Consider the following 25,998-nt stretch of genomic DNA (forward strand, 5'->3'; position numbering starts at 1 on the left):
ATCAGATTAAGCTGTTATAACCATAAAACCATAGTTGTAGAAAGAAATTCCTCTTCATTAGTGGAATATTGCATTTAAATCTTTCATAAATGCTGTCACCAGATGTGGATATGGTTGTTGTAAAATTGTTCGACAGAAGGCACCTCCAAAAGAAATCAAACCAGACAGTAACATCATCTAAGTAAGTCGCATTACGTTTACGTGTATTTTTTTTTTTTTTTTTTTTTTTTTTTTTTTTTTTTTTTTTATAGTGATGCAATTGTGACAAGTTTGGTGAACTGTCTGACAAGCTTTGTGTCGGGCTTTGTAATCTTCACGGTTCTGGGCTACATGGCCGAGATGAGGAAAGTAGAGGTGGAGGATGTGGCCAAAGATAAAGGTCAGAAAATTCATCAATGACCATTTAAATCAGATGACTGAAACGTAACCACTGCATATTCATAATTTAGTAAATTCTGCCTTAAACACATTTATTGTCATTATTACTATTTTGCATTTCAGGGCCAAGTCTACTGTTCATCACATACCCGGAAGCAATTGCAAACATGATGGGGTCTACTTTTTTTGCAATCATTTTCTTTGTGATGATGATCACACTGGGACTCGATAGCACGGTATGAAATCTGTGTCATTACATAATAATATGTAATTGAAACCTCAGTTTGTACAACAAAGGGCTGAAAAAAGAAGCATGTCACTGCTATTTCTACTCATGTTTATTAAATGTGCCTTTTAAAAGGTAACCACCTATCTGGACTGCTTTGAGGTTTACTAATGCTTGCAACAAATTCGCATGTCTCATCTTCAGAGAATAGGGGTGTTCTTTAAACTACAAACTTTAAGGATTTTTATTAATATGTTAATTATGAATTGACATAAATTACCGTACTATATAGTTATAAAGCAGAAGGCGAATGATTAATAGCCTTCAATCTGTTTATAATAAATCATCTGAAAATTCCTTACCACTAATTCCCTTCATCTCTCCCCTAACTAAATCAATTAATTAAGTCTACCTGTGTGGGATTTTATGTCGGTATAAATCCAGCTATTCTACTGTAAAAAGACTTTAGATACAGTGTCAATATGCTTACTCCACAGAAAAGATATAGATCTTTGGGTAAATCTTTCTAACGGCTTTCCATATTTAGAATCCAGACTTTTTGAACATTCTTTCTTGTAAATAATCTTAACTTTCATCAAATGGATAATGGAGGGGTTTTCTGTTCAAGAGTATTGTTTAGCAGAGGTGTTCTACATCATGTCCTTTTTATGATGGCAAGTATTGTTTCTTTTCATAGCAGAGGCACCACTGAATGATCTTTTCCGTGTGCTCTAAATTAGAGGGAACACAAACTCTTGTCCTCGGAACCCACTGTCCTTTATGTTTTAGATGCGTCTTTGCTCCAGCCTCAGTTGAATCAAATGACTGCATTATCTCCTCAGCAGACATCAGGGCCTGTTAATCACCCATTTGCTTAGGTTGGGTGGGTGGAGGCAGGGATCATGACCCCTTCCTTAAATGGCACAACATGGCAAACAGCAATTTCACAGTCCAGTTTGGTTTCTACCATTACTATCTCTTCTTAATGGCACTGGTCTGCAACTGAGGTGGACATGCTCCATTTGGTGCCTAAAAAACAAACAAAAGTTTAGGGGGGATCAAGCTCCAAAAATAAGAAAGGACCTCCCATTGCGTATTAAAACATCTTTGTCTGATTCTAAATCCTCCTTGAAACTAATTTATTTGCCTTAACTTTTGACACTATGTAAGATACTGAACGTATCCTGTGATGTTATTTTTAGTACAGATTTTTTTTAGTTCTTATTTTAATTTTGTTATTTGTATTTAAGCTTTTATTGATTTTATAAATTTAAGTCCTCTAAGTCTGTGTATGGGTTTGCTGTTGTTCACTGTAGCACAATTTTAAAGTGCTTTATAAATAAAGTTGGATTGGATTTTACATAGAGCAGGGCCCCCTTAAATGAAACTAGTGATGTTGTTTCTAAACCAAACCCAAACTTCTGCACAATCTTCTACATAACATATCTTTTCTCTAATGTTCAGTGGTATAACTCGCAGACCTTCACAGAAAACTGGATTCACACTAAGAGGAAATTACTTATTATTTGTTATAGAAACTACTAAACGCAAATTAGCACTGGATGTCATTGATGGGTTTTTGAGTGATGGGGCCACACTTCTCAGATTTTTTATTTTTAAAAAGCTCTTTAAAACATTGCACCTAATCCAATAAAACAAGTGGTTAGAAATGTTTTTTTAAGTTCAACTTAGGTGTCTTGCAGCTCACTTTAATGTATGGGTGATCTAATAGTAATGTTTGTGTTATTTTTAGTTTGGAGGGCTGGAGGCAATCATCACCGCTGTGCTGGATGAATATCCAGAGTACTTCTCTCACAGACGTGAGCTTTTTGTTCTAGGCTTGGTGTTCGTCTGTTTTTTGGGCTCTCTAAGCACCCTTACAAATGTGAGTTTGATTTGCTCATCTGAGCATGTTTTTTTTTCTCGTTACCTCCTCATCATTGTAATATTTAAGTCAAGATTATCTTTTGTAAACTTAAATTCTGATTATTGTGTCTCAAATGATGGTGTTGAGTATAAAACATTCACTGATGTTTTAACCCATAACTTTGATATTATTATAGGGTGGGGCCTATGTGGTGAAGCTACTGGAAGAGTTTGGAGTAGGATGCTCCATTATTGCAGTGGGTTTCCTTGAAGCTGTTGCAGTTTCTTGGTTCTATGGTACACATATACTTTTTCTTTCTTTTTTTTTTTCTGTCCCTTCTACTGTTAATATGCTGTAAGAGATACAGTCCTGACGTCTGTCATTTATGCTTTTAGGGATCAAAAGATTTAGTAATGATATTCAGGCAATGCTTGGCCAAGCACCAGGATTGTTCTGGAGAGTGTGCTGGGTCGCCATAAGTCCTGCATTTTTGGCGGTAAGAGATAAAACAAAAAAAACATCATTAGTTTTAACTACACCAATAACCTAATGGGAAACCTGAATTTCTGCAGCAGCGGCATATAGTTTGGAAGAGCACAATGGAAACATGTTAACTTGCATTCATGTGAAAGCAATTGATTCATAAAGAAATAGTCTATTTGGGAGACTGAGAGAGAGAGATAAGATATAAGTACAAAACAAAACACTTTCTGGAACAACCTTTTAAGGCTGCTGAAATGAAGCCACTAAACTCAATTAAATCCCTTAGTGTTGAATATTTTCTCCAGCAAACCTTTTTAACACCAAAACAAATGTGATCCTTTATTTTCTACTCTAAGTTCTCTGCTTTTTTTGAATCCACCTTTTTTTGTCTATTTTCTTTTTATTCTACCTATTGTCTACTTGCATTTGCAGTGGGCTGAAAGAAATATTCACAGGCGACAGTTAAAAATATTGAATGTTCAATATTTTCCCATTAATACATTTTTAAAAAGTGTAGAATGAACTCAGAAAACACATTAGAAGGTTAAAGCAGGTGAAATAGGAAGCATTTTTGGACCACAAAGAACACGGCCATTAACAAATTTTTGACACAGACGTTTCAGAAGACTCGAAGCTAAGGTGGTTAATCTTCTACTTAAAAACTACAGTCAGAGTTACAGTGAAAAGCTCATTCATTCGTTAGCATGACCCAGTCACACTAACTGAGAATTAGTTTTAAGACTGGAAATGGGATTTTCCCAGCAGCCAATAATCAAACAAACAAAAGACAGAACTATTTCTCCGTGGTACAAAACCGCAGAGATAGAAGCCTAAAGCATATCTGAGTTTAATGTTTATAAAGGCAAAAACAAAGCATGAAATTAGGTTATAAAAGTATACTGCAATTTAAACGTCACAAGACCACATCACCAAAAAGACAAAATCTGCTATTTATCATTGGATAAATCATTGGAAGAAAAAAATCTGTTTCCCATCAAAGAACAACTGAAACCAAAGTATTTTATGGATGGACCTTTGTAACAGCCTTACCACTCACCTCTCAAAGACCCTCAAAAGCTGCAGTACATTTACAAAAATAATACAAACCATATCTGCCTCTATTCTCTCAGACACTAAAAGTATGAGCATATTAATACAGTTCTCCAAACTTTCTGCTGCTTACCTTTAGAAAGGATAATCGTTTATGAAATCATATCACTTGAATCCCAGTAAGATTTAATGTATGTTTGTTTGGTATTCACCTGCAAGATTACTGAGGTCAGAAGCCAATAGTAATTCAGTTATACCACCTATTTTATCTGCACATGCAATTTTTAATATGGAAGTCTACATTTTCTCTTCTCCTCTCAGTATATTATAGTGAGCTCTCTGCTGAAAACACCTCCCCTCACGCTGTTTGACTATAAGTACCCAGACTGGAGCATCACGGTCGGTTACATAATTGGCTTCTCTTCCTTCATGTGGATCCCCATCTACATGGTCTACAAGCTGGTGTGGACCCCTGGTTCTCTCAAACAGGTGTGCGGATATAAAAAAAAGACAATCCAAACATGTTTACTATATCACCTGTTTTACGTCTGACCAAGGCCTTGTTTCTCACAGAGACTGGCTGTGTGTCTGAGACCAGAGAGGACCATCCCAGAGATCCATCCTGACAGCCTGAACATGGCCACCGTCTCACAGAAAGACATGAGCACCACCGTGTGCTTCTGAACTCCTCTTTGAACCACATTTTAAAGTCATTTGTGATTGAACCCCTACATGATCTGTCATCTTGACTGTTCTCCTGGTGCTGATGTTGAACATGTCAGCTAATTTTCACAGCAGATTGGTGAAAAATTCAAGGCTGCTACACAGGAGGATCTAACATAGCAATAGGTACATCTTTGCTCCAGGTGTGATTCAGACCTGTATCACCTGCGCAGTCCACAGCTCCATAATATAGCTTTTTTTTCTCATGTGATGCTAGCTTGTTGTAAGTGGTATTTCATTTTAATAACTTTAATTTATGTAGTTTTATTTAAAAAATTAAATTCATTATGGCATATAGAGTAATGTATTTTAATTGTTTATGTATCTGCATTTTGAGGACTATGGTTTACAGAAAACAAAAAGCCTAAAGTTTAGTATCTCAGTAAATTGGAATATTATATAAGGTTAATAAAAGGATTTTACTTCAGGCATTCTGACTAGTGCTGTACTGCTGTCAATACTGGGCATTTGGAATGAATTATTGCATGGATTCAGGCTGGCAAAGAGAATATCCTTATGTTGTCCTGCTAGGATGATAAGGATATTGGGTTTCTCTGGTGGCTGTAGTTCAAAACATGAATTTCTAAAATGTCCTGGTGGACAACCGCATGACCTTTAGACTTGAGAGGTCACAGTCGATGACATGGCTCTTAAATTCATCAATGGATGTGGAAACTTTACAGTGAACCTCAAGCAAGTGGGATTATGCGCCTTTCTACTCTTCCTCCAGATTCCAAAAAAAGAAAAAAACAAGTTTTATTTTAAGTAACGAAAACTGACCTAACTGTTGTTAGGTCAGCAGTCTTTTCCCTAGTTATGCTGGATATTTACTTTTCAGTGTTTTTGTTATTGTTATTATCTGCAAGCCATAATTATCAAGATGAACAGAAATAAGACTTTGAAATACATCACTCTGTAATACATTGTATATCATTGAAATTAATTTACTTTTCGAATATTTGCTAAATTATTGAGATGCACCTATATAAGGCTTTGGAAAGGACATTAATACTTAGATTATATCATTTTATTATTGATGTCATTAGGCAGACTCTGCTACAGCATTTTCTCTACTTTGGTCAAATGTAAAGATGTTATGTTTGATCCAAAGTATCTCTAACAAAGGACAAGATAACAATTCTTTTCATAGCAAATCTAATTTCCGGAGAAAAATATTGCTTTTATTTTTTGGTTTAGTGTGGTTAGGCCCAAACCACATTGACAGGTATCCAGTCTTCATTAAATAGTTGTATTTCATTAGGATCTGATAACTTTTACCTAAAAAAAAGTTAATATTTAGATCCTACAAGATATAAATGAACAATACAAAAAATAAATAATATACATTCTCTTACATTAAAAGCAGACATCTTTCTTTCATTATATCGCTGAATAATTGTCTATTTTCTCAAACTCTTAAGTCAATAATTCCTATAAACATAATAAAAAAGAATACCTATAGTGTCCTTTGACTCTGGTTGGACTGTTTTGCCTTAAGCTAAACATGTGCACACAGTAAAGGTGGTACTGATGCTGTGCCTCTCCATTGAGGTTTTTATTCTAAAGACTGTTCAGATGTGTATCATCAGATGTATTATGTTTTAGTCAGAAGTTATACTTTAAATGGTTGATTCAGAGACTTGTGTGATGATTGTTGTGTCCTCCCTGGCATGATTTCTGCAAATTGTCTATAAAGTAATTATAATACCTGGTTTCATCTGTGCTGTTCCTTCTATCAGTTTCATGTTTCAGATGATGTTAACCAAGAAAAATCTACAGCAGTACTGCTGTAGCCAGCTATCGGTGTCTTTTTTGTATTTGTTTTGTTTTTTTATGCAAGCCATGACTGTACTCTGAATGATTGTGAGAGAAACTTCCAGCTAAAAATCTACAAAAAGCCTGTTAAGTCTCTGTGATGTCAGTTTACCCAGTTAAAATATATTTGGATAAAGAAATAGAACGCAAACAGACCTTCCAGTTAAGATATTAATCCTTAGAATTTACTTTAATCCCATTATCTAATGGGATTATATGGATAATTATGGGTCCAAACATAAAGTTCAGGCCCACTGAGCCGCTGCTGTCTCAAGGATGGTGAGTAGATTAAAGCCCTTTGGTGTGAGAGACGCTATTGAAGTGGAGACCAAGCAGGCGCAGTGGATACATGAAAGAGACTGAAATACACCGCCAATTTTTCAGACTGATACACTCATCTATGGAATTACAAGGGAAAAAAACATTTTCTAACACTTAGCTCTAAAAGAAATATGGTACAATATACTGCAAGGGCATCAACAGGAAATACCACAATTATTGGTTATTAAAATTAGACATTTTAGCAGATATAGATTGTAAACTATCAAAATTGTTGCTTTTTAATCTAAATAAATTAAAGATTTGGTTTAATTTCTGTTATCCTTTATTTATACAGTAAATTAGACTCTCAGATGCACACGGTGTGTGATCATATTTTATCGTGGAGAAGATGCTATATATAGAAATGGTTAATCATGCAGGACACTTTATCAGATCAGAGAGGTTTGGTTAAAGGTTTTCTGTCTAAAGTCGATGTAAAGGAAAACACAGCTAATTGCATCATGACATTATCGTCGTCATTCGCTCCTGCTGAGCGAGCATGGAGATTAATAAACAGAGCAATACTCACAGTACTTTTTAAAATTGCTGTAGGTGCATTTTTCTGTTTACCCTATTAACCCAATTAGATACACCTCCTTGGTTAATCAAGCCAAAGCTGATACTAATTAGAAGGATATGTGTGTGTCTCTTAATACATCCAATTAAGTGATGGCCTCTGTCTTTCTGCATGCTTTCTTGTTGCAGTGACATTATTTAAAGCACTCTGTCCAGCGTGGCTGACATTTCGTAATATTCATTATGTCTTGAAAGCTAGAAGAAAAAATTTGAAAAAAACCTATATCCATCCGACAGGAGGAGAGATGATGTATTGGGTACCCCAAAAAGTTTGACCTGTCTGTATGTTTTTCATTGTTCTGTAATATTTTTCTAAATTAAAGAAAAAACATGAACATTTATTTATAATTATCAGAAACATTAAAATTTACTTTCTGTCACAGTTCAAAGAACTTTGAAGGAAACAGTTCATCTCACATCTGTACATTATGTGATCTATAGGAATAACTGATAACTAAATCTTTCTCGAGTCCTTTTTCTTTATCTTATTTATACTATATGTGAGGCCAGTTGATTATAGTTACAAACTAAAAAATGTTATTCAAGAGTTATAAAGGTTTGATCATAGTTATCTCAGGGAAAAAATTACATGAAAGATTGTGAGTGACACCTTTTTGTACCAAAACACACATCCACAAAATGTCATTATCATAAAGGCCAAAATAATATTATGTGCCTTATCATAAAAAAGATGCCTCATATTTCTATTGAATCTATATTCTCTACTCATTGATGTTGTTTGCCATGGCCAAGTTTAATGAATGATGGCCTGAGACTTCCTAATAACATTTCCTGGATTTTGTGGTCATATTTACCATCCAAAGGGTCTGCAGAGATTAAAAAAGGTCCATAAAAGATGAATACCTTTGGATGTAGGCCTGCTTAGCCATTTCCATTTGATAAGGTGTTTAATTTTAGGTGAATAATTCCTCTGACATATTTTTTGTGTGTCTGTCTGCATCCATCGACTGTGTCACCAAGTCAGCCCCCCTCCCCAATTACCTAAACTATATAATTCACTGTCTGCATTTCACCCATTTCTTTGGTGAGCAGTGGGCTGCCATTGTGCGGTGCCCGGGGAGCAGTTTGGGTTTAAGTGTCTTTGCTCAGGGACATCGGCGTCAGCAGACCCTTTTCACAGGGGCACGTGCCCCGTGGTGGATCTGCAATGCCTGGGTACTCCTTGGGCACACTCTCACGAGGAGAACTCTCCAAATTAAGCCAGTCACAATTGATTGACAGCTTTGCAAAAATGAAGCCGAGATGCAACCATTTACTGTAAAAAAAAAAAAAAGAACATTCAGCTCTCCCATCTTTCTGGCCATGATACACACCTTAGGATTATCACCATCACACCATCATAGGATGGGCCCAAATAGAAATGATAAACACAGACCTGTATGTATGTAGAGGTGTTTTTTTTTTTTTTTTTCCTTTTACAGTTCCACATTTCAAGTTTTCAGTTTTCAAGTTCATGTTTGCAGGCAGATATTTAATGAAGATAAACTGCGCCTTCATCAGTAGTGGATTAGAGATATACAGTTAGGTTCATAAGTGGGCCAATTCAATTCAGTTTGGTTCAGGTAGATATTTAATGATGCAGAAAATAATCTGATTGTACAATTTATTTATTCATAAAATATTTGCTCACTTGTTTGCATTAATTATCTGTGCCCATGCTTTTTTTTAAAATAAATAATTGCCAATTTTTTTTAATTTTTTTTTTATTTATTTTTTGCCATATTGTGCCCCTATATAGCATTGGGTCAGCTGACGCCCCTGCTCAGGGACCCAGAGTGGCAGTCTGTGGGAGTGGGGCATGAAAAAAGAACCTCAGGATTCCAAGCACAATGCACCTAACCACTAGACCACCATTTCTCTATAATATATGGGTCTGATTTATAGTTATATTAGAACATTCTGGTCAAAATAATAAATGTAATGATGACAACCTGCTGGTAGATTTATTTTATTGGAGTAATTTAACCACTTTTTCTCTTTAAAAGACCATGACCAACATTAAGTTTTTACTGGGAGCTGACATTTCCTTCCAGTCTCCCCTTGGTGGCGCCACTGCTCCGCCGGTAGTCAGTAGCTTTATGTTTAGGACCCTGAAGCAGCCGAAGAAGAAGAAGGAGAAACGCTTCCCACCCTCCTCCTCCTTCCTCCTCCATCCTGTAACATGATCCTTCATCTCATCCCACAGGCTGTAATATTTTGTTTTAGCCTGGTAATCAGCGCTCAGGAGGACTTCGACCTGAAAGAAAGACCATATGAGGTCCTGCAAAAGCAGAATCTTGGTGAGACGTGACGTTTAACTGGGAGCCAGTATGAGGAATGGGAATCTTCCATTCGGGGCCGCTGTTTTGTTTTGTTCTTTTGTTCCTTTTTTTTTTTTTTTTTTTATTTTTTTTTTTATTTGACACATGTACTAATATTATTATTATTATATTTTTTACAGTATCATCGCCATGTTCTGATCTCCTGTGCACCGCTGAATGCTTCCTATTCTCTGTTATGAAGTGTTGTTGCTGATGTCTGTGTGTGTTTTTCTGCTCCTCCACAGTAACGCTGGGGAGTGTCCTGGCTGTCCTGCTGCTGCTCATGATCATCATGGCTGTCTGTGTCTACAAACCTCTGGCTCGTCGCTGAAGCATTTGCACCTCAGCAGCTTGTGGTTCTTCGTGTGCAAAGTCCCTTTTGCAACGTGTTGAAACGCCTGCTGAGGGCAGCACATCTGGGCCTCAGCCAGCTGCAGGGAACCTGGCCTCTAGCTTCCAGCTGCAATCAGAAGTTTGCATTCTCTTATCAACTGCAAAAATGTTACTTTAATGGTTTTATTAATACAGCTTCTTTCAGCCATCATAAAAGGATCCCTTTTTTTCCACAGCCCTCACTAGAACATCTATTTTTAAAGCCATGGGGAAATCCAAGGAGCTCAGTGAAGATGTGAGAAAGAGAATTGTTGATCTACACAAGTCAGGAAAATCTCTCGGAGCCATTTCTAAAGAGCTGCAGATTCCAAAATCATCGGTTCAGTCGATTATACGCAAGTATGATTTATTTGGGTGCGTCAGCACTTTGCCTCGGTCTGGGAGAAGGCCAAAGCTCTCGCACTCAGATGAACTAAAACTAGTTAAGATGTTCAAAGACAACCCAGGAACCACCAAAGTTCAAATCTGGCAGGAACTGGAAACTGCTGGAATGCAAGTGTCTCTGTCCACGGTTAAGCGGGTTTTACATTGTGTTGAACGCCCAAAACTATCCAGCAAGAGCAGTGGTGGCAGTCTGGGCGCAGAGCTGGCGAAAGAATTGCAGCAGGTCGGAGTCCGAGCATCTGCTTACGGAGGGAGACGGAAACGGGCGGTAAAGAAGCTGCCCTTGTCAGAGGAGAACATCCAGGGCAGACTTCAGTTCTGCAGGAAATATGTTGACTGGACCGCAGAAGATTGGTGCAAAGTAATCTTCTCTGAGGTGTCCACCTTCCAATTGTTTACATCTGGAAAAGAATTGGTAAGAAGAAAGGGCGAGGCCTGTCAGAAGAGCTGTGTGGCGGATCCAGATATGGTGCGTGTCTGGGGCTGCTTTTCATCCAAGGGCGTGGGCTCCCTCACACTTCTGACCAGAGACACCTCTATGAATGAAGAGTGGTATCAAAATGTCCTCCAGGAGCACCTTCTTCCGACAATCCACGAGCAGTTTGACGATGACAAATATTTTTTCCAGCATGATGGGGCTCCATGCCACAAGGCAGAAGCTGTAACCAAGTGGCTCAAAGATCATGAGGTGGAAGTTCTGGACCTGTGGCCAGAAAACTCTCCGGACCTCAATCCCATGCAGAACCTGTGGTCGTTCCTCAAAAAGCAAGTGGACAAGCAGAAGCCAACAAACTGTGATCAGCTGCAGGCTCTGATAAGACAAGAATGGTTCACTATAAACCGGGATTTGGTTCAGAAGTTTATATCTAGCATGCCAGAAAGGATCGCTGAGGTTGTGAGAAAACAAGGCCAACCTTGTGAATTTTGAGTCTTTACAAAGCCTCTCAGTCAAACCTTATCTGTTTGCTGGTGGCATTTTATAACACTAATTAGCCAATCTGGTATTTTTATCTCTCTTCTTTTTTGGTTTGTTCTGTCAGCTGTGTCATGTTTTTATCCGTTACTCCCAGTGCAGAAAATGCATCACTGGCATCTTTTGAACTTGATGATGGTTAAAATGTGACACAAATCATCAGAAGATCAGGATATAAAGCTTTCCTCTTTAGAAAGTTTCTCTGAAGAATTCTCCTTGGAAAAGTTAATCTTACATGCCACGAATAAGGGGTGGCAGTATTCAATTTTTCCACATCTTAAAACTGCTTCGGACTAAAACAGACGTAGCTGTGTGTTCTTCAAATGTCTGAAATCTTTCTGCAGAAAAAAAAATCCACCTGCTGCTTAATGAACCCAAAACACTTGAAGTTTTGAAAGATCTTGATGGGTAAAATGCAATCAGCCTTTCCACTACACTACAGTCACTTAATATTAGTAATTTTGAAGATCAACTAATCACACCCAACATTCCTTGTACTTTTCTTTCCCTCTGTATACACTTTGATATTTTTTTTATTGATTTTAACCAAATTTCTTAGAATAGTTATTCAGTTGTGGAGTAATGGATACGCTGTAACATCTCTGCCCACTCAGACATGGGTTTTGTTGGATGATGAGTTTGTTGTATGGCTTTTAGTTTTGCACATAGTAAATCAACAGGAGTAAGATGACAATAAGATGGGTCAATCAGCATAAGAAGAAACTTAAAATCAAACATAATAGCTAATTCTTGTGTTATCCATCATTCTTTACTTCTATCTGATCTTAACAGTAATAAAAGATGCCACATGGTATTTTTTATGGTTTTATTTCATGTCATTGTGAAGTTGTCAGTAAAAATTTATAAATATATTTATCATGTTTCTTATTTTCTGTACACATATAAGTAGAATTTGACAATCTTTGATTCAGGTTTGCAGTGACTGAAAGTTTACTGCAGTGAAAAGGTTTGAACATTTCATTTGCATATTCTACTTTTACCTCTGGAACACTAAACATTGTAACTTTCTATTAAAATGATTCTCAAATGAATAAATATCAAACATGACCTCTTAGTGTACCCCTGCCTTATGTAATTAGAATATATATCTAACACTTCTCTTGAGCTTTTTTGGGAATCTATGAGGTACTTAAATGAATCCTTTACATAATAATTAGTTCCTTATCCCAGGCTTAGAGGTTAACAGATAATTTCCTACAATTTGTTACTTTCCCAAAGCTTGCCAAGGTACTTTCTTGGAAAGTAGAGACTAATCTAATGGTACTTACTAGGTAGTTGCACAACTTAACAGTTACTTTTCAGAAATTGGCTGGTTATTTACATTCATAGGTCACCTCAATATAGACTTTGGTTAAAAAATAGTATTGTCCACAGAAAGTGGCTCCTAGTTTCCAGGAGAATGTCCCATTACAGTACGTCATTAAGTTCCTGGAATGACACAACATATTTCCCTCAAGCACTAATGAAATACTAGTGGATAATTGCATGGAAAAATATGCTATAGCTTTATTTTCAAGACTGAGACGAAACCTTTGATCAACCTATAATTTAAATCACTGAGGTAAGTTGATATGAAACCTGTAACTATTTAGGTTCAAGCATAAAATGACTCATCAAGTCTAATAGAAGTGTAAATGTTTTATTTCTCCAAGCTCATGATAAGAGGAAAACAGCCTTCTTGGTTAGGTCATATTTATAGCTCTTTTAGAATAAAACATTTTCAATTTTGTTTAGATCATACTTTAAAACATTATTTTCTTAAGGCTATTATTGCTGCATTTATAAGAAATGTATATAATTAAAATATAAAATTGGTCAGTGGTTCCGAAAAAAGTCAGTAATATAAATCTCAGTAGTCCAATAGCCCTGTGGCTTAGGGACTCAAAAGGAGCAAAAGACAAAATGCCTCCATCCTCCTCCTCCATCCTGTAACACGATCTGCATCTCATCCCACAGGCTTTAAAATGAGGTTTCAGTGTGATAATCAGTGCTCAGGATGACGCCAGCCTGACTGAGAGCCCAGATGTCACCCTGCAGAAACAGAACCTGAAATCTGGTTTTTAATTTATAAAATGTCACCTTTAGGTGACATTGTGCACTGAGAAAGTAAATATTGAAGATTGGAGAAGTAGTCTACATGTTACAATAAAATTAAAGCAGCAGTTATTTGCTTTGTATATGCAAATGTTAGAACACCATCAAACTAAACAGAATTGTTTTATTGGAAAAAGAAGCACACACAGGAAACATTGGATTATAAATGCTGGATTATATATTTATATATAGAATAACTAAAATGCATTTGATCAATGTATCCTATAAATTACTTTAAAAGGGAAAAATATTCCCACTGCTAAAAGTGAGGAGTGAAACAAGCTGAGTAAATCCCTTCAAGATCATTAGAACTGAAGTTATTTCAGCAGAACTTGGTCAAATTACAGTGTTCTATAATGTTTTCCTCACAATATACATTTTTTGCTGATATCTTTTTTTCAGTCAGTTTTATTTTTGTTGTTAAAGCAAAATTTCACCACATTTTTGCCTTTCATTAAAAAAGAGATTTAAAAAATCCCTTAAAAACAAAACTGTAAATTTCTATTAGTGAAATATATCCAGAAGGAAAATAGATAATCAAAAAAAAAACAGTGACTTTAGGACCCTGATGCAGCGGAAGGAGTGCCTCTCCTCCTCCTCCTCATTCATCCATGATAAACATGAAGCTGCATCTCATCCCACACGCTGTAATATTGTGCCTAAGTGAGATAATCAGCGCCCAGGATGACTCCAGCCTGACTGAAAGGCCTTATGTGGTCCTGCAGAAGCAGAACTTAGGTGAGAGACAGGAGCTCTGCTTTGGGTTTAATGCTCTTGTCTTGTGTGCATCAGTGCAGCATCAAATTTTGTTGCTGATCTCTTCTTCTATCATAGTAACACTTGGGAGTGTCCTCGCTGTCCTGCTGCTGCTGATGATCATCATGGCTGTTTGTGTCTACAAACCTTTGGCTCGTCGCTGAAACTACATTTGAAGCCAGAGCCAATCCTTTGACGTAAAGGGCATTGTGAGTCGACACCAACAGAGCGACTCATCATTTAATACGATCCACCATCAAGAGTCCGGCCAATCTGCTTACTAAAAGTTGGCAGCAGTTGTCCTGAAAGATTACATCATCATTCAAGAGTGGTACAAAAATAATATCCTCCAGGAGCAGCTTGACATTTACTTATAACATTATTTATAACACGTATTAATGTAACCTTAAAAGGTAAATGGCATGTACTTATATAGCACTTTTATTCAAGTCTGGAGACTTGACCAAAGCACTTTACACCACATTAATTCACTCACACACTGATGGTGGCAAGCTACATTGTAGCCACAGCTGCCCTGGGGCTCACTGACAGAAGCAGGGCTGCTGTACACTGGCACCACCAGGCCAGTGTACAGCAGCCCAGTAGACAATGCAGGTGAAGTGTCTTGCCCAAGGACACAACAACACTGAAAGTCAGAGTCAGGGCTTGAACCATCAACCCTTTGATTTCAGGGCAAACTCCTACATCCAACGCCACTGTCGTCCACCTTAAAGTATGCTGTCACATTTGAGTCTGTCAAACACTGTGCCATTTGTGGCTTCAAGATAGAAATACTTCCCCTCTCAAATCATCAGCTCAAAAAAATGACAGAAAATTATAGGCTGTCTATCGCTGCTTCCATATTGAAAGGCTTTATTTAGTAGCAACTTTTTTTGTTCTAAATTTATAGCCTTGCTTAAAAACAGTCAAATTGCTGTTCAAACATGAGAGATCTTCTGATGCCCGCCATCTAAGCTTTAACATTTTATAGCCTAGAAACAAAAAATAATGGCTGAAAAGAAATCTTACAATCTAATGCTTTAAACAAAAACTGTTTTCTCTTTAAATCTTCTCTATTAGATTAATTTAGGGAAATATTTAAAACAACAATCAGATTTCTTATTCTTCATGGTTAAAAGCTACCTTTGAAAATAAAAAATAAAAGTTAGATTTTTAAAATGAACAAAAAAAAAAAAGTTTTTTGTCCCTTTACCAGACTTTTCAAACAAAAATTCAGATATTTATTATTCATACATTAGATTTTCAATGTTATGAGCTTATGAAAACAAGTCTACTCCAGTTTATTTATTACATTTTGCATTTTTACATCGTTTATACTGAGCCAACTAGATGCATGTCTGATCAATATTTTGCAGGTTTCTAAACAGATGTACCTCTGGCTTATCTATGGTGCTAATTGGTTATTTTGATATTGTGTTCTGTAACATTAAAAAAAAAAACACATCTGATGTATTAACTGGGTTTATTCCTGAGGTTAAATTAAACACAAATGGACTGGTTACCAATTGGTGACTTTTGAGGATACTTAGTTTGACTGGATTTATTTTTTAGTTATAAGAACTAGGGGCATATGAACACAGATCCATATTTTTAATAAAGAAAAAAGGTATTGCTTAATAGCTTATGTACCACTTTGTGTTGGTTTTTTAACATCAAATTCAGCAAACCTTGTTTAATTCTGTAAATGAAGGCAGATCAAATCTGGAAATGTTCTAGGAAATTCTACTGCAGAGCTCTTTACCTCCACTGCTGATCAAGATGTTAGATTTAAATTGACTATTGTTTACTGAGCCCATTGTATAAAGAACCTGATCATAAAGCTCAGATAAACTTCCTGCTATTTAGATAAAAAGTCGGGTAAACATGTTTAGTCCTCATGGAAATAAAGTGCTTTTATTTTAGAACATTTTCAGACATTCTTGTCTTTTTTTACCATAAAAAAACAACACACTTGCTCAAACATTGCATTACAAAGATCTGCATTATATTAACCTTAGCTAACTTCACAAAGTTGACTTCTCTCCAGTTTGGCAACTTGATGCATTACAATTAGTTGTTGTGTTGAAGCTCCTAATGGAGCCACAGAGACAATGGGGAGGTTTAAAAAGTAGTTGGCTGTCAGGAAGATCAACTATAGTGGTTAAGTCATGTTACTCTGTTACAAGTGAAGCATTTCCATCAGAGTTTAAAAAAAAAAAACTATAAAAAAGTTAATTTTTTTGTCTAGTGGCACTTGATGAAACTTCCACCACCACACCTCGGGCATTTTCAGAGCAAAGCGATCCTTAGCACATGCTGAAGCTACCATTTCTAATCACGCTGGAATAAGTGATGTCTTCCTTTTCTTTAGACGTCTTTAGTTGTTCACGGCAGGAAAAAGTAAACTGCTACATTGGTTTCTGTTAAAGTTCGACGCCTCGTCTCACAGATAAGACCGGTCTCTGCTACTGCAATTTTTTAAGCTGCTCAGTGAAAGGATACAAAAATAAGTTATTTAGTCCCTCAAGCTAAGTTTTCGGCGTAACTGCAGCACAGATCTGTCACCATGCAGTTACTTAAAAAAAAAAAGTAATCTCCCATGGCAACATGCTTTTGTTTCACAAGCTGCAGACCTTTACATTCGCAAAGTACATTAAAACGCATTCATAAACGGCTCTAAGATCACACCATTCATCTTTTTTGTTTAGCATGGTGTGATGTTTGAGAAGTACCGATTTTTGCACCGTTACATTTTACCAGGATAAAATAGTTCTGAAACTCATAAATAAATCCAACATGTTGGAAAAATATCTAGGAAGTTGGAACCCTGAGATAGCTCTTACTTGATGAGCCTACGGTTTCTGTAAGTTGTGAGTTTGTAGGAAGACTTTGCAATAATACTCAAACCTGCTGCTTTAAGCTTGCAAGGTTGAAAAATATAATAACAATCAGACAAATGACAGATACTTTAACATCCAAGTGCTGAACCATTTGGGGATACTACCTCAAGAGACTGACTCTGACTCATCCCCAATCCAAACATTAATACACTTGAGGGCTGCAGTAAATAAAGAAAAAAGAACAAAATAACTTTAAATGACTCCAGCTGTCTGAATTGGGTAAGATATGAGCAGATACCCTCATAGGAATATAGGAAAGTGTATGTTCTTATCAAAAATATGTTTAGGAAAATAATGAAGAGTTTTTATTGCCCTGTACAGTAAATGTAAAAATCTGTGTTTGCATAGGTGGAGTTAGAAAGGTTAGGAAGGGAAGACTGAGGTGTGGTGGTTGCTTAAAATTCCCTCTTTTTTTTTTTTCTTTTCACTTCTCAGTGAGTGACAGCTGCAATATCCGTTCCAGCTCCTCTTCCTCCTGTTGCCTCATCTTCTCCTCCTCTTCTTGAGCTCGAGCAGAGAGCTCCATGGCCAGGCGGAGCTCTGAGTCTTGGCTGGAAGCAGAGGGAGAGCTAGCCGGGCTGACGCTGTCTCCAAACTCCACCAGCACCCCCTCTGGGATACTTCTGGAATGACATTAAAGGAAAATAAGCGAGATCTGCAAGGTCACCTATTTACAACCAACTGGCTGAGAAAAAGGAGATCCCCCTGACCTTTTCCCGTTTTCCACAAAAGCCTTCATCTAAACAGGTTTATAGCTAACTGCTTGTGGGCTTAAAAGTTCAAATCATCCAAACGAACCCACTTTTTATGATGTTCTCCTTATCATGTCTGGGAGAAAACAGGAATTCCCACCATTTTCATCCAACAGACCAAATATTAAGATATTTTGACAAATATCTCAGGAAATAATTTTTTGTAGGGCAAAGAAAGGCTAAATTAATGGAACAATGTCTAATGTATCTACCAAAAATACATCTGTATTTCATAAACTGATATTAAAGTTAATAAATGAAGCCACAGATATACACATTCGATAAACTTAATTCATTTGTTTACATTGCAAAATAAGATGAATTTTAGAAAAACAGTAAGAGTAGTAAATCTTTGTCAGATTTAAAAATATGTTTTGTGTGTTAAAAAGTGAATTTTAAAAGAAGTTCTTATGTTTCTACATGACAGCAGAGATTCCCAAGGTGTGGCGCAGAGGTGCACGTGCTGTCACTAGAGGGAGTACGAGATTTTAAAAAAATTTAATGGCGGTCTGAGAATTGCACAATTCCATTCATTTCCTCACCCAATAAAAACGTTTAACCTCGGCTGGTTCAACAACTGCGAATGTCACCCCCACCAGAAACCCCTACTGATAACGAGACCATTGGAAAGAAGGGAGTTTAGGTTTTAATTAATAGAACAGTGTTGCAATACCATTGGAGAGTTTTTACACTTCTATTTGACTATTTTTATTTTCATTCAACTGCTTAGTGTTTAAATTGGGTGTTGTGCATGTCTTTTGATTCATTTTGTTAGTGAATGTGCTGAATCCCTCCTACCATGTTAAATAACAACACATTGTCACCTTTGCCTGAACGTTGAAGTAAATCAGATACTCATTCTCCTTGCGTGTCTGCTGTAAATGCAAAGTACAACTAGATGTCTCACCGCTTCATTCTATAGCTGGACATGTTGCTCCGTCTTTTTTTTCTTCTCCTTTCATCAAAATGCTTATTCTTTCAAAACGTAGATTTAATAAATTTCAGTTGTGAGACTTCAGGAGTCTTCCGTGAAAGCAAGATTGTAGGTAAATATTTGCTTTTTTTTTAAGCAATGGATGTAAAGCAGCAGTAATCAAAGAATAAAATAAACATTCTCACTGTAAGATTTCATAGTCATAGTCAGCAGAAGACTCCTCCTACCCAGATGCACCACAAAGCGCCACAGGAAATCATTCCTACCTGTGGTCATTTTTTTTCTTATTTTTATCTTTATTATATTGTATAGTTGGATGTGTGTATATATCATATAAAACTGTAACTGGAGCGTGTAACAAAAGTAATTTCCCTCTGGGATTATTAAAGTATTTCTGATTCTGATTAATCATGAGCAATAACAACAAAGATCAAGACCGCTCTTGAGACCTCCATCGCTGCTAAAGATGTACTAAGTTTAGTATATTCTCTTGAAACCCTCACCTATATGCTTTGTTCTTTCCTTTATAATGGTTTTTATTTATTATTGAAACCAACTTCTGATACGATCTCAGAACTAAAAAAATTTGGCCTTAAGCTTGAAGGTCCGCATGGCCAAATTATGTCATTTTGGGCTTCCATACCCCTCCGAACAGACTCTGTGCAGACAGAATTTCCAGGTAGAGCAACTAGGAAAATATGTAACTATGTAGACGGAACCACGTGGAAAACATGGTGAGCAAACAGAAGCTCATGCTGGCGAAGGTTTGCAAATGTAAACATCTACAGACATCCCTTGATTTAGCTTATAAATATACTCACTATCAAAACATTGTGGAAAAACTCCAGGAAGAGGTTTTGATAAAATTGTGAAAGGCTGTGTTTACTACTTCCTCGTGTAATCGTTTTCCATGCGTCAAGCATAATGAGCCCTTTAGAGGGTAACTGGATTTTATTTATATGTATCGAAGTAAAGAGGTCTGAATAGAAAAGTGTGCTGCATTTTCGAGATTTTAATTTTGAAAAAAAAATTATATTTCTGCTTTTGCAACGATATGTGTTGAGCTAAAGACTCAGACCTACCCATCACTCTGGCTGCCAGTCATTGCATTTGGAAATCCCCCATTAGCATCACTCCAGCTCTCCTCCTATAAACACAAATAAAAAGGGACATTTAGGAAGGAGGGTGCAGACCATTTTTAAATAAGCACTGAAAAGAAAAACAAAGCACTTCTTTTAGCATCATTTGAATGGTTCTGACCTGGCCTGAGCCTCTCTGAGAGTCGAGGAGGCTCTGATGGATGGCATACTGCAGAAGCTCGTCGTCATTGTTGGATATGGGCGTATGGCGGCTGCCCCCTCTCCGGAGATAGTTGGGAGGTACCTCAAACACAGAGGGAGAGACCTGGAATGGAGTTGGAGCTGGGTGTGGGGAGGCAGAAAGAAAATGAATTACTCAGGAATAAAACACATGAAGTTTTTGTTTTTAAGATGGCAAATGTTCTGGATGGACCGCTACCGGTGGCTGCTTCACATTCTTCCGAGGACGGCGTGGCTGCTGCCTCCTCTTCGGTGCAACATTTGTTCACGTTGCCAAAGGTAATCCTGGCATTCAGCACATGAAACAGGGGAATCTCTGAGAAAAAGGGAAAGGTGTCTTTAAAGTGTAAACTTTAAATAAGAACACTCTGTATTCATGTATTATACCTATTTTAACTGGAAATCCGGGGGGAAACTTCAGGGTTACAAAGTCTCTTAATCGTGCAAAATGGGAACTGGTTCGAGCCATGAGGTCAATGATGGGGGTCACCTGCTCCACCAGAGACAGAGGATGCTCCTCACTCATCCACAGTGTCCCTTTGAACCTATTCAGATCAATATTACACATAGCATTCACCAAATGTGCATGATAACTGATGGAGATGGTGTAACAAAACTAAAACGGAAACTTTATTTTACTTTTGCGTTCGAATAGTCAGTTCAATGGGACGGCCGATGTCTCTGTTACCCAGGTCGAAGTCGGGATTGAAATATTCCTCTGGAGTGATTGCGGTGGGGTTGGTGGCTGTGGCGTACTCCAGAGTCAAGTTCTGTAAATCGAAGCAATCGTCTTAAATAACCCATTAACTGTGGGAAAAACAAATGCTTTGATCACTGATCGATTTTGAAATGCACATCTTACCCCCTGAGCACTTATGTGCTGCTCCACGGTTCCCAGCAAAGACTCCAAAACATTCCTTTCACCTTTGAATAGAACATTTATTGTCAGTGTTTAAATCTGGAGTTACAAATATATAAAAGAAATGTTCTTGGCCTACTTTTAATCCTGGCTTTCTCTTCATCAGTTAAATGCTCTGTCCTCGTTCTGATGACCACATTTACATTGTTCACACTAAAAACCTGAAAAAGAACACCAACACGACGTAATGTGAGAATTATTCAAAACGGTTGTAATAGTGATAGCAGATTTTGAGTTTCTTTTTAAAATGTAACTCTTTGACGTATGCAAACCTTTGCTTCAAATCCATTAACCACTTCCGTTTTGTCAGTTCTCCAGCCCAAAATCCCAGATTTGCATCTGTTGAGAAAAATAATACCAATTTCAGAAAACAAGACATAATTTTTGTTATTTTAGAGCAACTTTACACTAATAAACTGTCATATTACAACCACACATTTGAATGCAAAATTGTTTAAATGTGAAAGGCTAACAAATTATTATGCATAATAAAAAAATTGTACAGTTTTCTAATATTTATTCTGCAACAAAATTATGCATCATCAACTGGTTTAAGGACTTGTGTAATATGTAAATGAAAAAAAAGACCAAGGTATAAAGCCATCCGTTCTGTAAAGGCATCAGATGTTTAAGAACATCACTAAAAAAACAGCATCATGGAGACCAAGAAACACAGCAGACAGTTTAAAGAGAATAACATTTAAAGCTCTGAAAATCTCCCAGAGCTTTTTTCAATCCATCATCTAAAAAAGGAGGCAAGGCTGCAACATAAACCTTACTAAGATATGGTCTTCTACCTAAACCGTCAGAGAAGCAACGAGGTAACTCAAACTAAAGTTTTCAGAGCTTTACTGTTAATGCGGGAGAATCAGTTTATAGTCAAGCACCACAAATCTGACCCTATGCATGAGTGGCTAGAATGAAGAAGGCTGTTGAAAGATTAGCAAAAACAAACAAAAGTTTGCACACGCTGTCTGTTTTGCTAAAAGCCAGAGCAAACATGTGGAGGAGTATAATGCTCTGGTCAACTCAGACCAAAATCAATCTCCTCAATCTAGGTGCTTGAGAAAAACTAACTGTGCACCATCCCCACTGTGATGCACGGTGATGGAAGCATCGTGCTGTGGGGATTTCCTTCATTAGCACTGACAGGAAAAATACTCGGATGATGGAAAAACAATGGATGGAGTACAAAAATCCTTGAAAACCTGCTAGATGGATCATAAGACATTGGGAGGAGGTTTACAAATGCACCCCAGACTTTTCATATTAATTTTCAGAAAAATAGTTTTAAAACCAGTTATCATAAAGCCTCCTTCTCACAATTATGCAGTACACCCTGTTGGGTTATCACCTCAAACACTAATAAAGTACACAGATGTTTGTGGTCGAAATAGGACAGATGCGGCGAATTTAACCCTTTAAAGCCTGGACCATGAAATAATACACGAAATTCTATTTAGTTTTATTAGAGGTGTCATTTAACTTTCTGACCTATTAAATACATAACCTACATTTTGTATAAGTGAAAATAGATAATTTTTTTGCATAAATTTTGATACATTAGGCATTTCTTTATAATGCCTTATACATTTTCTGTTAATTACATGTGTCAGAATGTGTTAGTCAAGGTTTTTAAGATCAAAAATATCACACTGGTGATGCGGATGGCTCAAAAACTGATTGTATCAGATATGATACTCTAGACTTTAAAGGGTTAAAGTGTATGTATATCTTAATGAGGCTCTGTGGGTGGGTTTGTTTGGCATAACAGAAATGAGCTCTAATAAGATGTTAAAACATTCACTCCTTCAAATATTTCTACACACAGAAAATACAATTAAATGCTTCATAGAATAGGAATGATTTCCATGGGAGAAGTACTAATCTTCCAAAAACGTCCCTAATTTGGGGTTGACAATAAAACTTAAATAAACAAAGATCATTAGATCTATCTTTTGTTTATAGAAAAAGCAAATAGAAATAAATTACTTGCCTTTCAAAAGCTATATCCTTTGTGTCTAAGTAGGTGTTGACAATAGGGGTTGTCAACCTTTTGGCAACTTCCTGTTCTGCTGGCTGCATTGACTCTAAAGTGACGTCTTCAATTTCTTGGGATATGTTGAAGCGTTCTGTGTCAACTACCCCATCATCATGGTTGACCTCCATCAGCTCGGCATGGGAATCTATCAAAACAGGCAGTCAATATAGAGAACAGCTTAATATGAAGGAGTTAAAAGAAAGGAAAACCCACCATCTCCTTTGAAGATGTAACTCCTACGCCCTCTGATCCAGGTCATATTGTCGAACCCCAGAAGGGTAGCGTCCACTCGCAGGCAGGCACCGCTTTTCCAAATGCGGCAAACATCACTTGGACATATCCGGGACAGAAGAGGGACTGTTAAAGCAAATGGGAGAAAAAATGCAACTCTGAGCCAAACAAAAACAGCACCGACAGGTATGTTGTTTTGCCTGTATGACCTGCTGAAGCCTTTATGCACGAGAACTAGCCTCTGCTCTGCCTTTCTAACTAGCATACAACAGAAAAAAAAAGAAAGAAAGAAAATACCACTCACTCCAGCTGGTGAATTCCCACTTCATTTCCATATAGAAATCTGGAGACTAGGAAGGATTAAAAGTGAGGTCATTCTAAATGTTTCCAGACTTACAAACATTCTGATTAAAAATATATATATATATATATGAAGAAAAACCTCCTTGATCTTCAAAAGCAGCTCAGGCACTCCTCCCAGAGCAGTGGAGGCTTTGAGGTAGTCTCTACGCTGAAGCACTAACTGAACCATCTCAGGGTCTCCAGTGCTGACGGCCTCCTGCAGCACTGCAAAAATACACACCAGCTCAGGGAAACCACAACGCCTGTTAAAGTATCAGCATCTGTCCCACATGTATTGCAGTTATCCATTAGAAAACCTCAGTAATGTGAATGCTGGCTGTTTTACTGTAACTGTGGGAGTGTGTTATGCATCTACAGGAAAGTCCATTAACAACAGCTGAGGAGAAGATTTAGGAGATAGATCAACCAACAAACTGGTGTGAAAAGCCTGTGTGTAAGAAAGGATGAAGGTTGCAGTGTTTGGTGGCATGTGCTGGCTGATATGCAGAAGGCTAACCTGTCCAACTCTTGGCATTTTCTTTAGTCACCGAAGCACCGTGTCTCAAGAGAACTCGGACTAACTCCAGATGTCCAAGTGACACAGCCAGGTGCAAAGGTGTCCGACCCCTGGGGTCAACAGCCTCGATGTCATCCTGAGAAAAAATAAAATAAAAAATGAGAAAAACAAGCATTATAACCATTACGCTTGCAACCAATAAGATTTAACAGGATCAGAACAGATCACATTTGGCCAAATGACATCCCTCTGCGGTTGTGCACCCTTTAATTTAGGCAATAGCTGATAATTACAGAGGCTTGCACCCTCTGCACCAGCAACAAGTTGGTTTTATTTTGATATGAGTCATGCTGCAACTGATGAGTAATCGTTGGTTAGGAAGGCAAAGTCTCTCTGTTAAAAGTTGGTATTGATGATAATCATGTTCTACAAATTGGAATAGGTTTTCTGATGAGGTTTGTAAATCAGACTTTAAGTACTTTGGCGGATAACAACCTTTACGGTAAGTAGGAAACTAAACACACTATACATTCTATTTATGTAATGAAAATGTTTTCCTCTATTAGTCTGATGTAATCTCAAATATAGTGTTTGCATTAGTTATAAGTATAAACATTTAAAACATTTGTCTGTAATGCAATCCGCTTAGTGATGAAGTTTCTGAAATAAATTAGCTTCCAATAATATTCTACGTTTTTTAAACAGGTTTGAACACCATCATAGAACAAGCAACAATATTTTGTTTGCCATTTCTCTTACTGATGAAAAATAAATTATCTTTCTATATTCTTTCCTATGTAAAGTCTTCATTTAATGTTTATGTTTGATATGCAAATATACAAACTGACCGTCTGGCCTCAAATCTAAACCTACTTTATAACTGATGATTAGAAATGTATTAATGTCACTTCTAAGACTGTAGATAACCCAAACAAACAGACACCAAAGAAAAAATCCCCCATCAGTGGGCTACATTTTTTATAGACTCCTATAAAGAAACAAAAACAATTTTTGGTTCTTCGATTTTGTTTTGCATTTAAGGTTTTAACGAGAAGATAAAGCTACGGTCAGTTTACTGAGCAATACAGAGCAATGACACCACTGTCATTAAAGCACATAGCCATAATTTTGACTATGAAGCAAGGTACAAAGTCCTCCTGGAAAAAATGTAAATATGCATTTTTATAAAGCTTGTTAGGATAGGCACCTAAAAGGTTTATTCACAGGTAAACAATAAAACACAGACGACCAACACCTACAAATGATTTTATTCCCAGAGCACCTTTAATATAGCAACAGACCTCTACTTTTTTTTGTTCAGATGTTGGGACCTTAACTTATAAAGAAGATGAATCATTTACTTTGTAAACTTTCTGCATCTTTAGCCGTGGTTAGTTCAAGATACCCAAAAAGGGTGGCCCGACCAGTTAAAGCTCTAAAGAGCCAACTTGAACTCAAATCAATGCACTGAAGGGGCGTCCTAGCAAAACTGTGGTTATGTTTATAAAACAACAGTTTTTTCCTTCCCCTCAACTTTCCAAAAATATGCTAGGATACAGCCTTGTGTGAGTTCAGCATCTTTACTGACAGCTGGGCAACTTTAAATTCAGCGATGTTCCCATTTTTTTTTTTTTTTTTTTTTTTTTTTTTTTTTTTTTTTTT

At 37.0% G+C, this 25,998-nt stretch overlaps 2 protein-coding genes and 1 long non-coding RNA gene across 4 annotated transcripts in view; 2 read left to right on the plus strand and 1 right to left on the minus strand.

Moving 5' to 3' along the window:
* The window catches only part of LOC107097251 (sodium-dependent serotonin transporter-like), a 10,587-nt gene extending 5,178 nt beyond the window's left edge, over positions 1-5,409 (plus strand). The window contains exons 7-13 of the mRNA XM_015394331.1: positions 252-379; positions 502-614; positions 2,358-2,489; positions 2,668-2,767; positions 2,867-2,967; positions 4,326-4,493; positions 4,578-5,409. Of these exons, the coding sequence (XP_015249817.1) occupies positions 252-379; positions 502-614; positions 2,358-2,489; positions 2,668-2,767; positions 2,867-2,967; positions 4,326-4,493; positions 4,578-4,688 (853 nt within the window). The 3' untranslated portion in view covers positions 4,689-5,409. The remainder of the gene's footprint in view (positions 1-251; positions 380-501; positions 615-2,357; positions 2,490-2,667; positions 2,768-2,866; positions 2,968-4,325; positions 4,494-4,577) is intronic.
* Positions 5,410-14,243: 8,834 nt separating this feature from the next.
* Positions 14,244-17,869, plus strand: LOC107097273. Its single transcript, XR_001481831.1, has 3 exons — positions 14,244-14,363; positions 14,460-14,590; positions 17,717-17,869. It is a non-coding gene; the product is annotated as an uncharacterized LOC107097273 (long non-coding RNA).
* The window catches only part of ankrd13a (ankyrin repeat domain 13A), an 11,401-nt gene continuing 1,422 nt past the window's right edge, over positions 16,020-25,998 (minus strand). The window contains exons 2-15 of one of the 2 annotated variants that reach the window (XM_015394366.1): positions 24,337-24,472; positions 23,920-24,044; positions 23,782-23,827; positions 23,460-23,603; positions 23,202-23,391; positions 21,478-21,544; positions 21,285-21,366; positions 21,149-21,210; positions 20,926-21,056; positions 20,674-20,831; positions 20,486-20,602; positions 20,228-20,388; positions 20,050-20,114; positions 16,020-17,901 (exon numbers count right to left, since the gene is read on the minus strand). In XM_015394366.1, the coding sequence (XP_015249852.1) occupies positions 17,706-17,901; positions 20,050-20,114; positions 20,228-20,388; positions 20,486-20,602; positions 20,674-20,831; positions 20,926-21,056; positions 21,149-21,210; positions 21,285-21,366; positions 21,478-21,544; positions 23,202-23,391; positions 23,460-23,603; positions 23,782-23,827; positions 23,920-24,044; positions 24,337-24,472 (1,680 nt within the window). In that variant the 3' untranslated portion in view covers positions 16,020-17,705. Of the gene's footprint in view, positions 17,905-20,049; positions 20,115-20,227; positions 20,389-20,485; positions 20,603-20,673; positions 20,832-20,925; positions 21,057-21,148; positions 21,211-21,284; positions 21,367-21,477; positions 21,545-23,201; positions 23,392-23,459; positions 23,604-23,781; positions 23,828-23,919; positions 24,045-24,336; positions 24,473-25,998 lie in introns of both variants that reach the window. The other variant, XM_015394365.1, reaches the window with a different exon arrangement.

The sequence above is a fragment of the Cyprinodon variegatus genome, unplaced genomic scaffold (genome assembly GCF_000732505.1).
Source record: "Cyprinodon variegatus isolate N-32 unplaced genomic scaffold, C_variegatus-1.0 Scaffold681, whole genome shotgun sequence".
Taxonomy (NCBI): domain Eukaryota; kingdom Metazoa; phylum Chordata; class Actinopteri; order Cyprinodontiformes; family Cyprinodontidae; genus Cyprinodon; species Cyprinodon variegatus.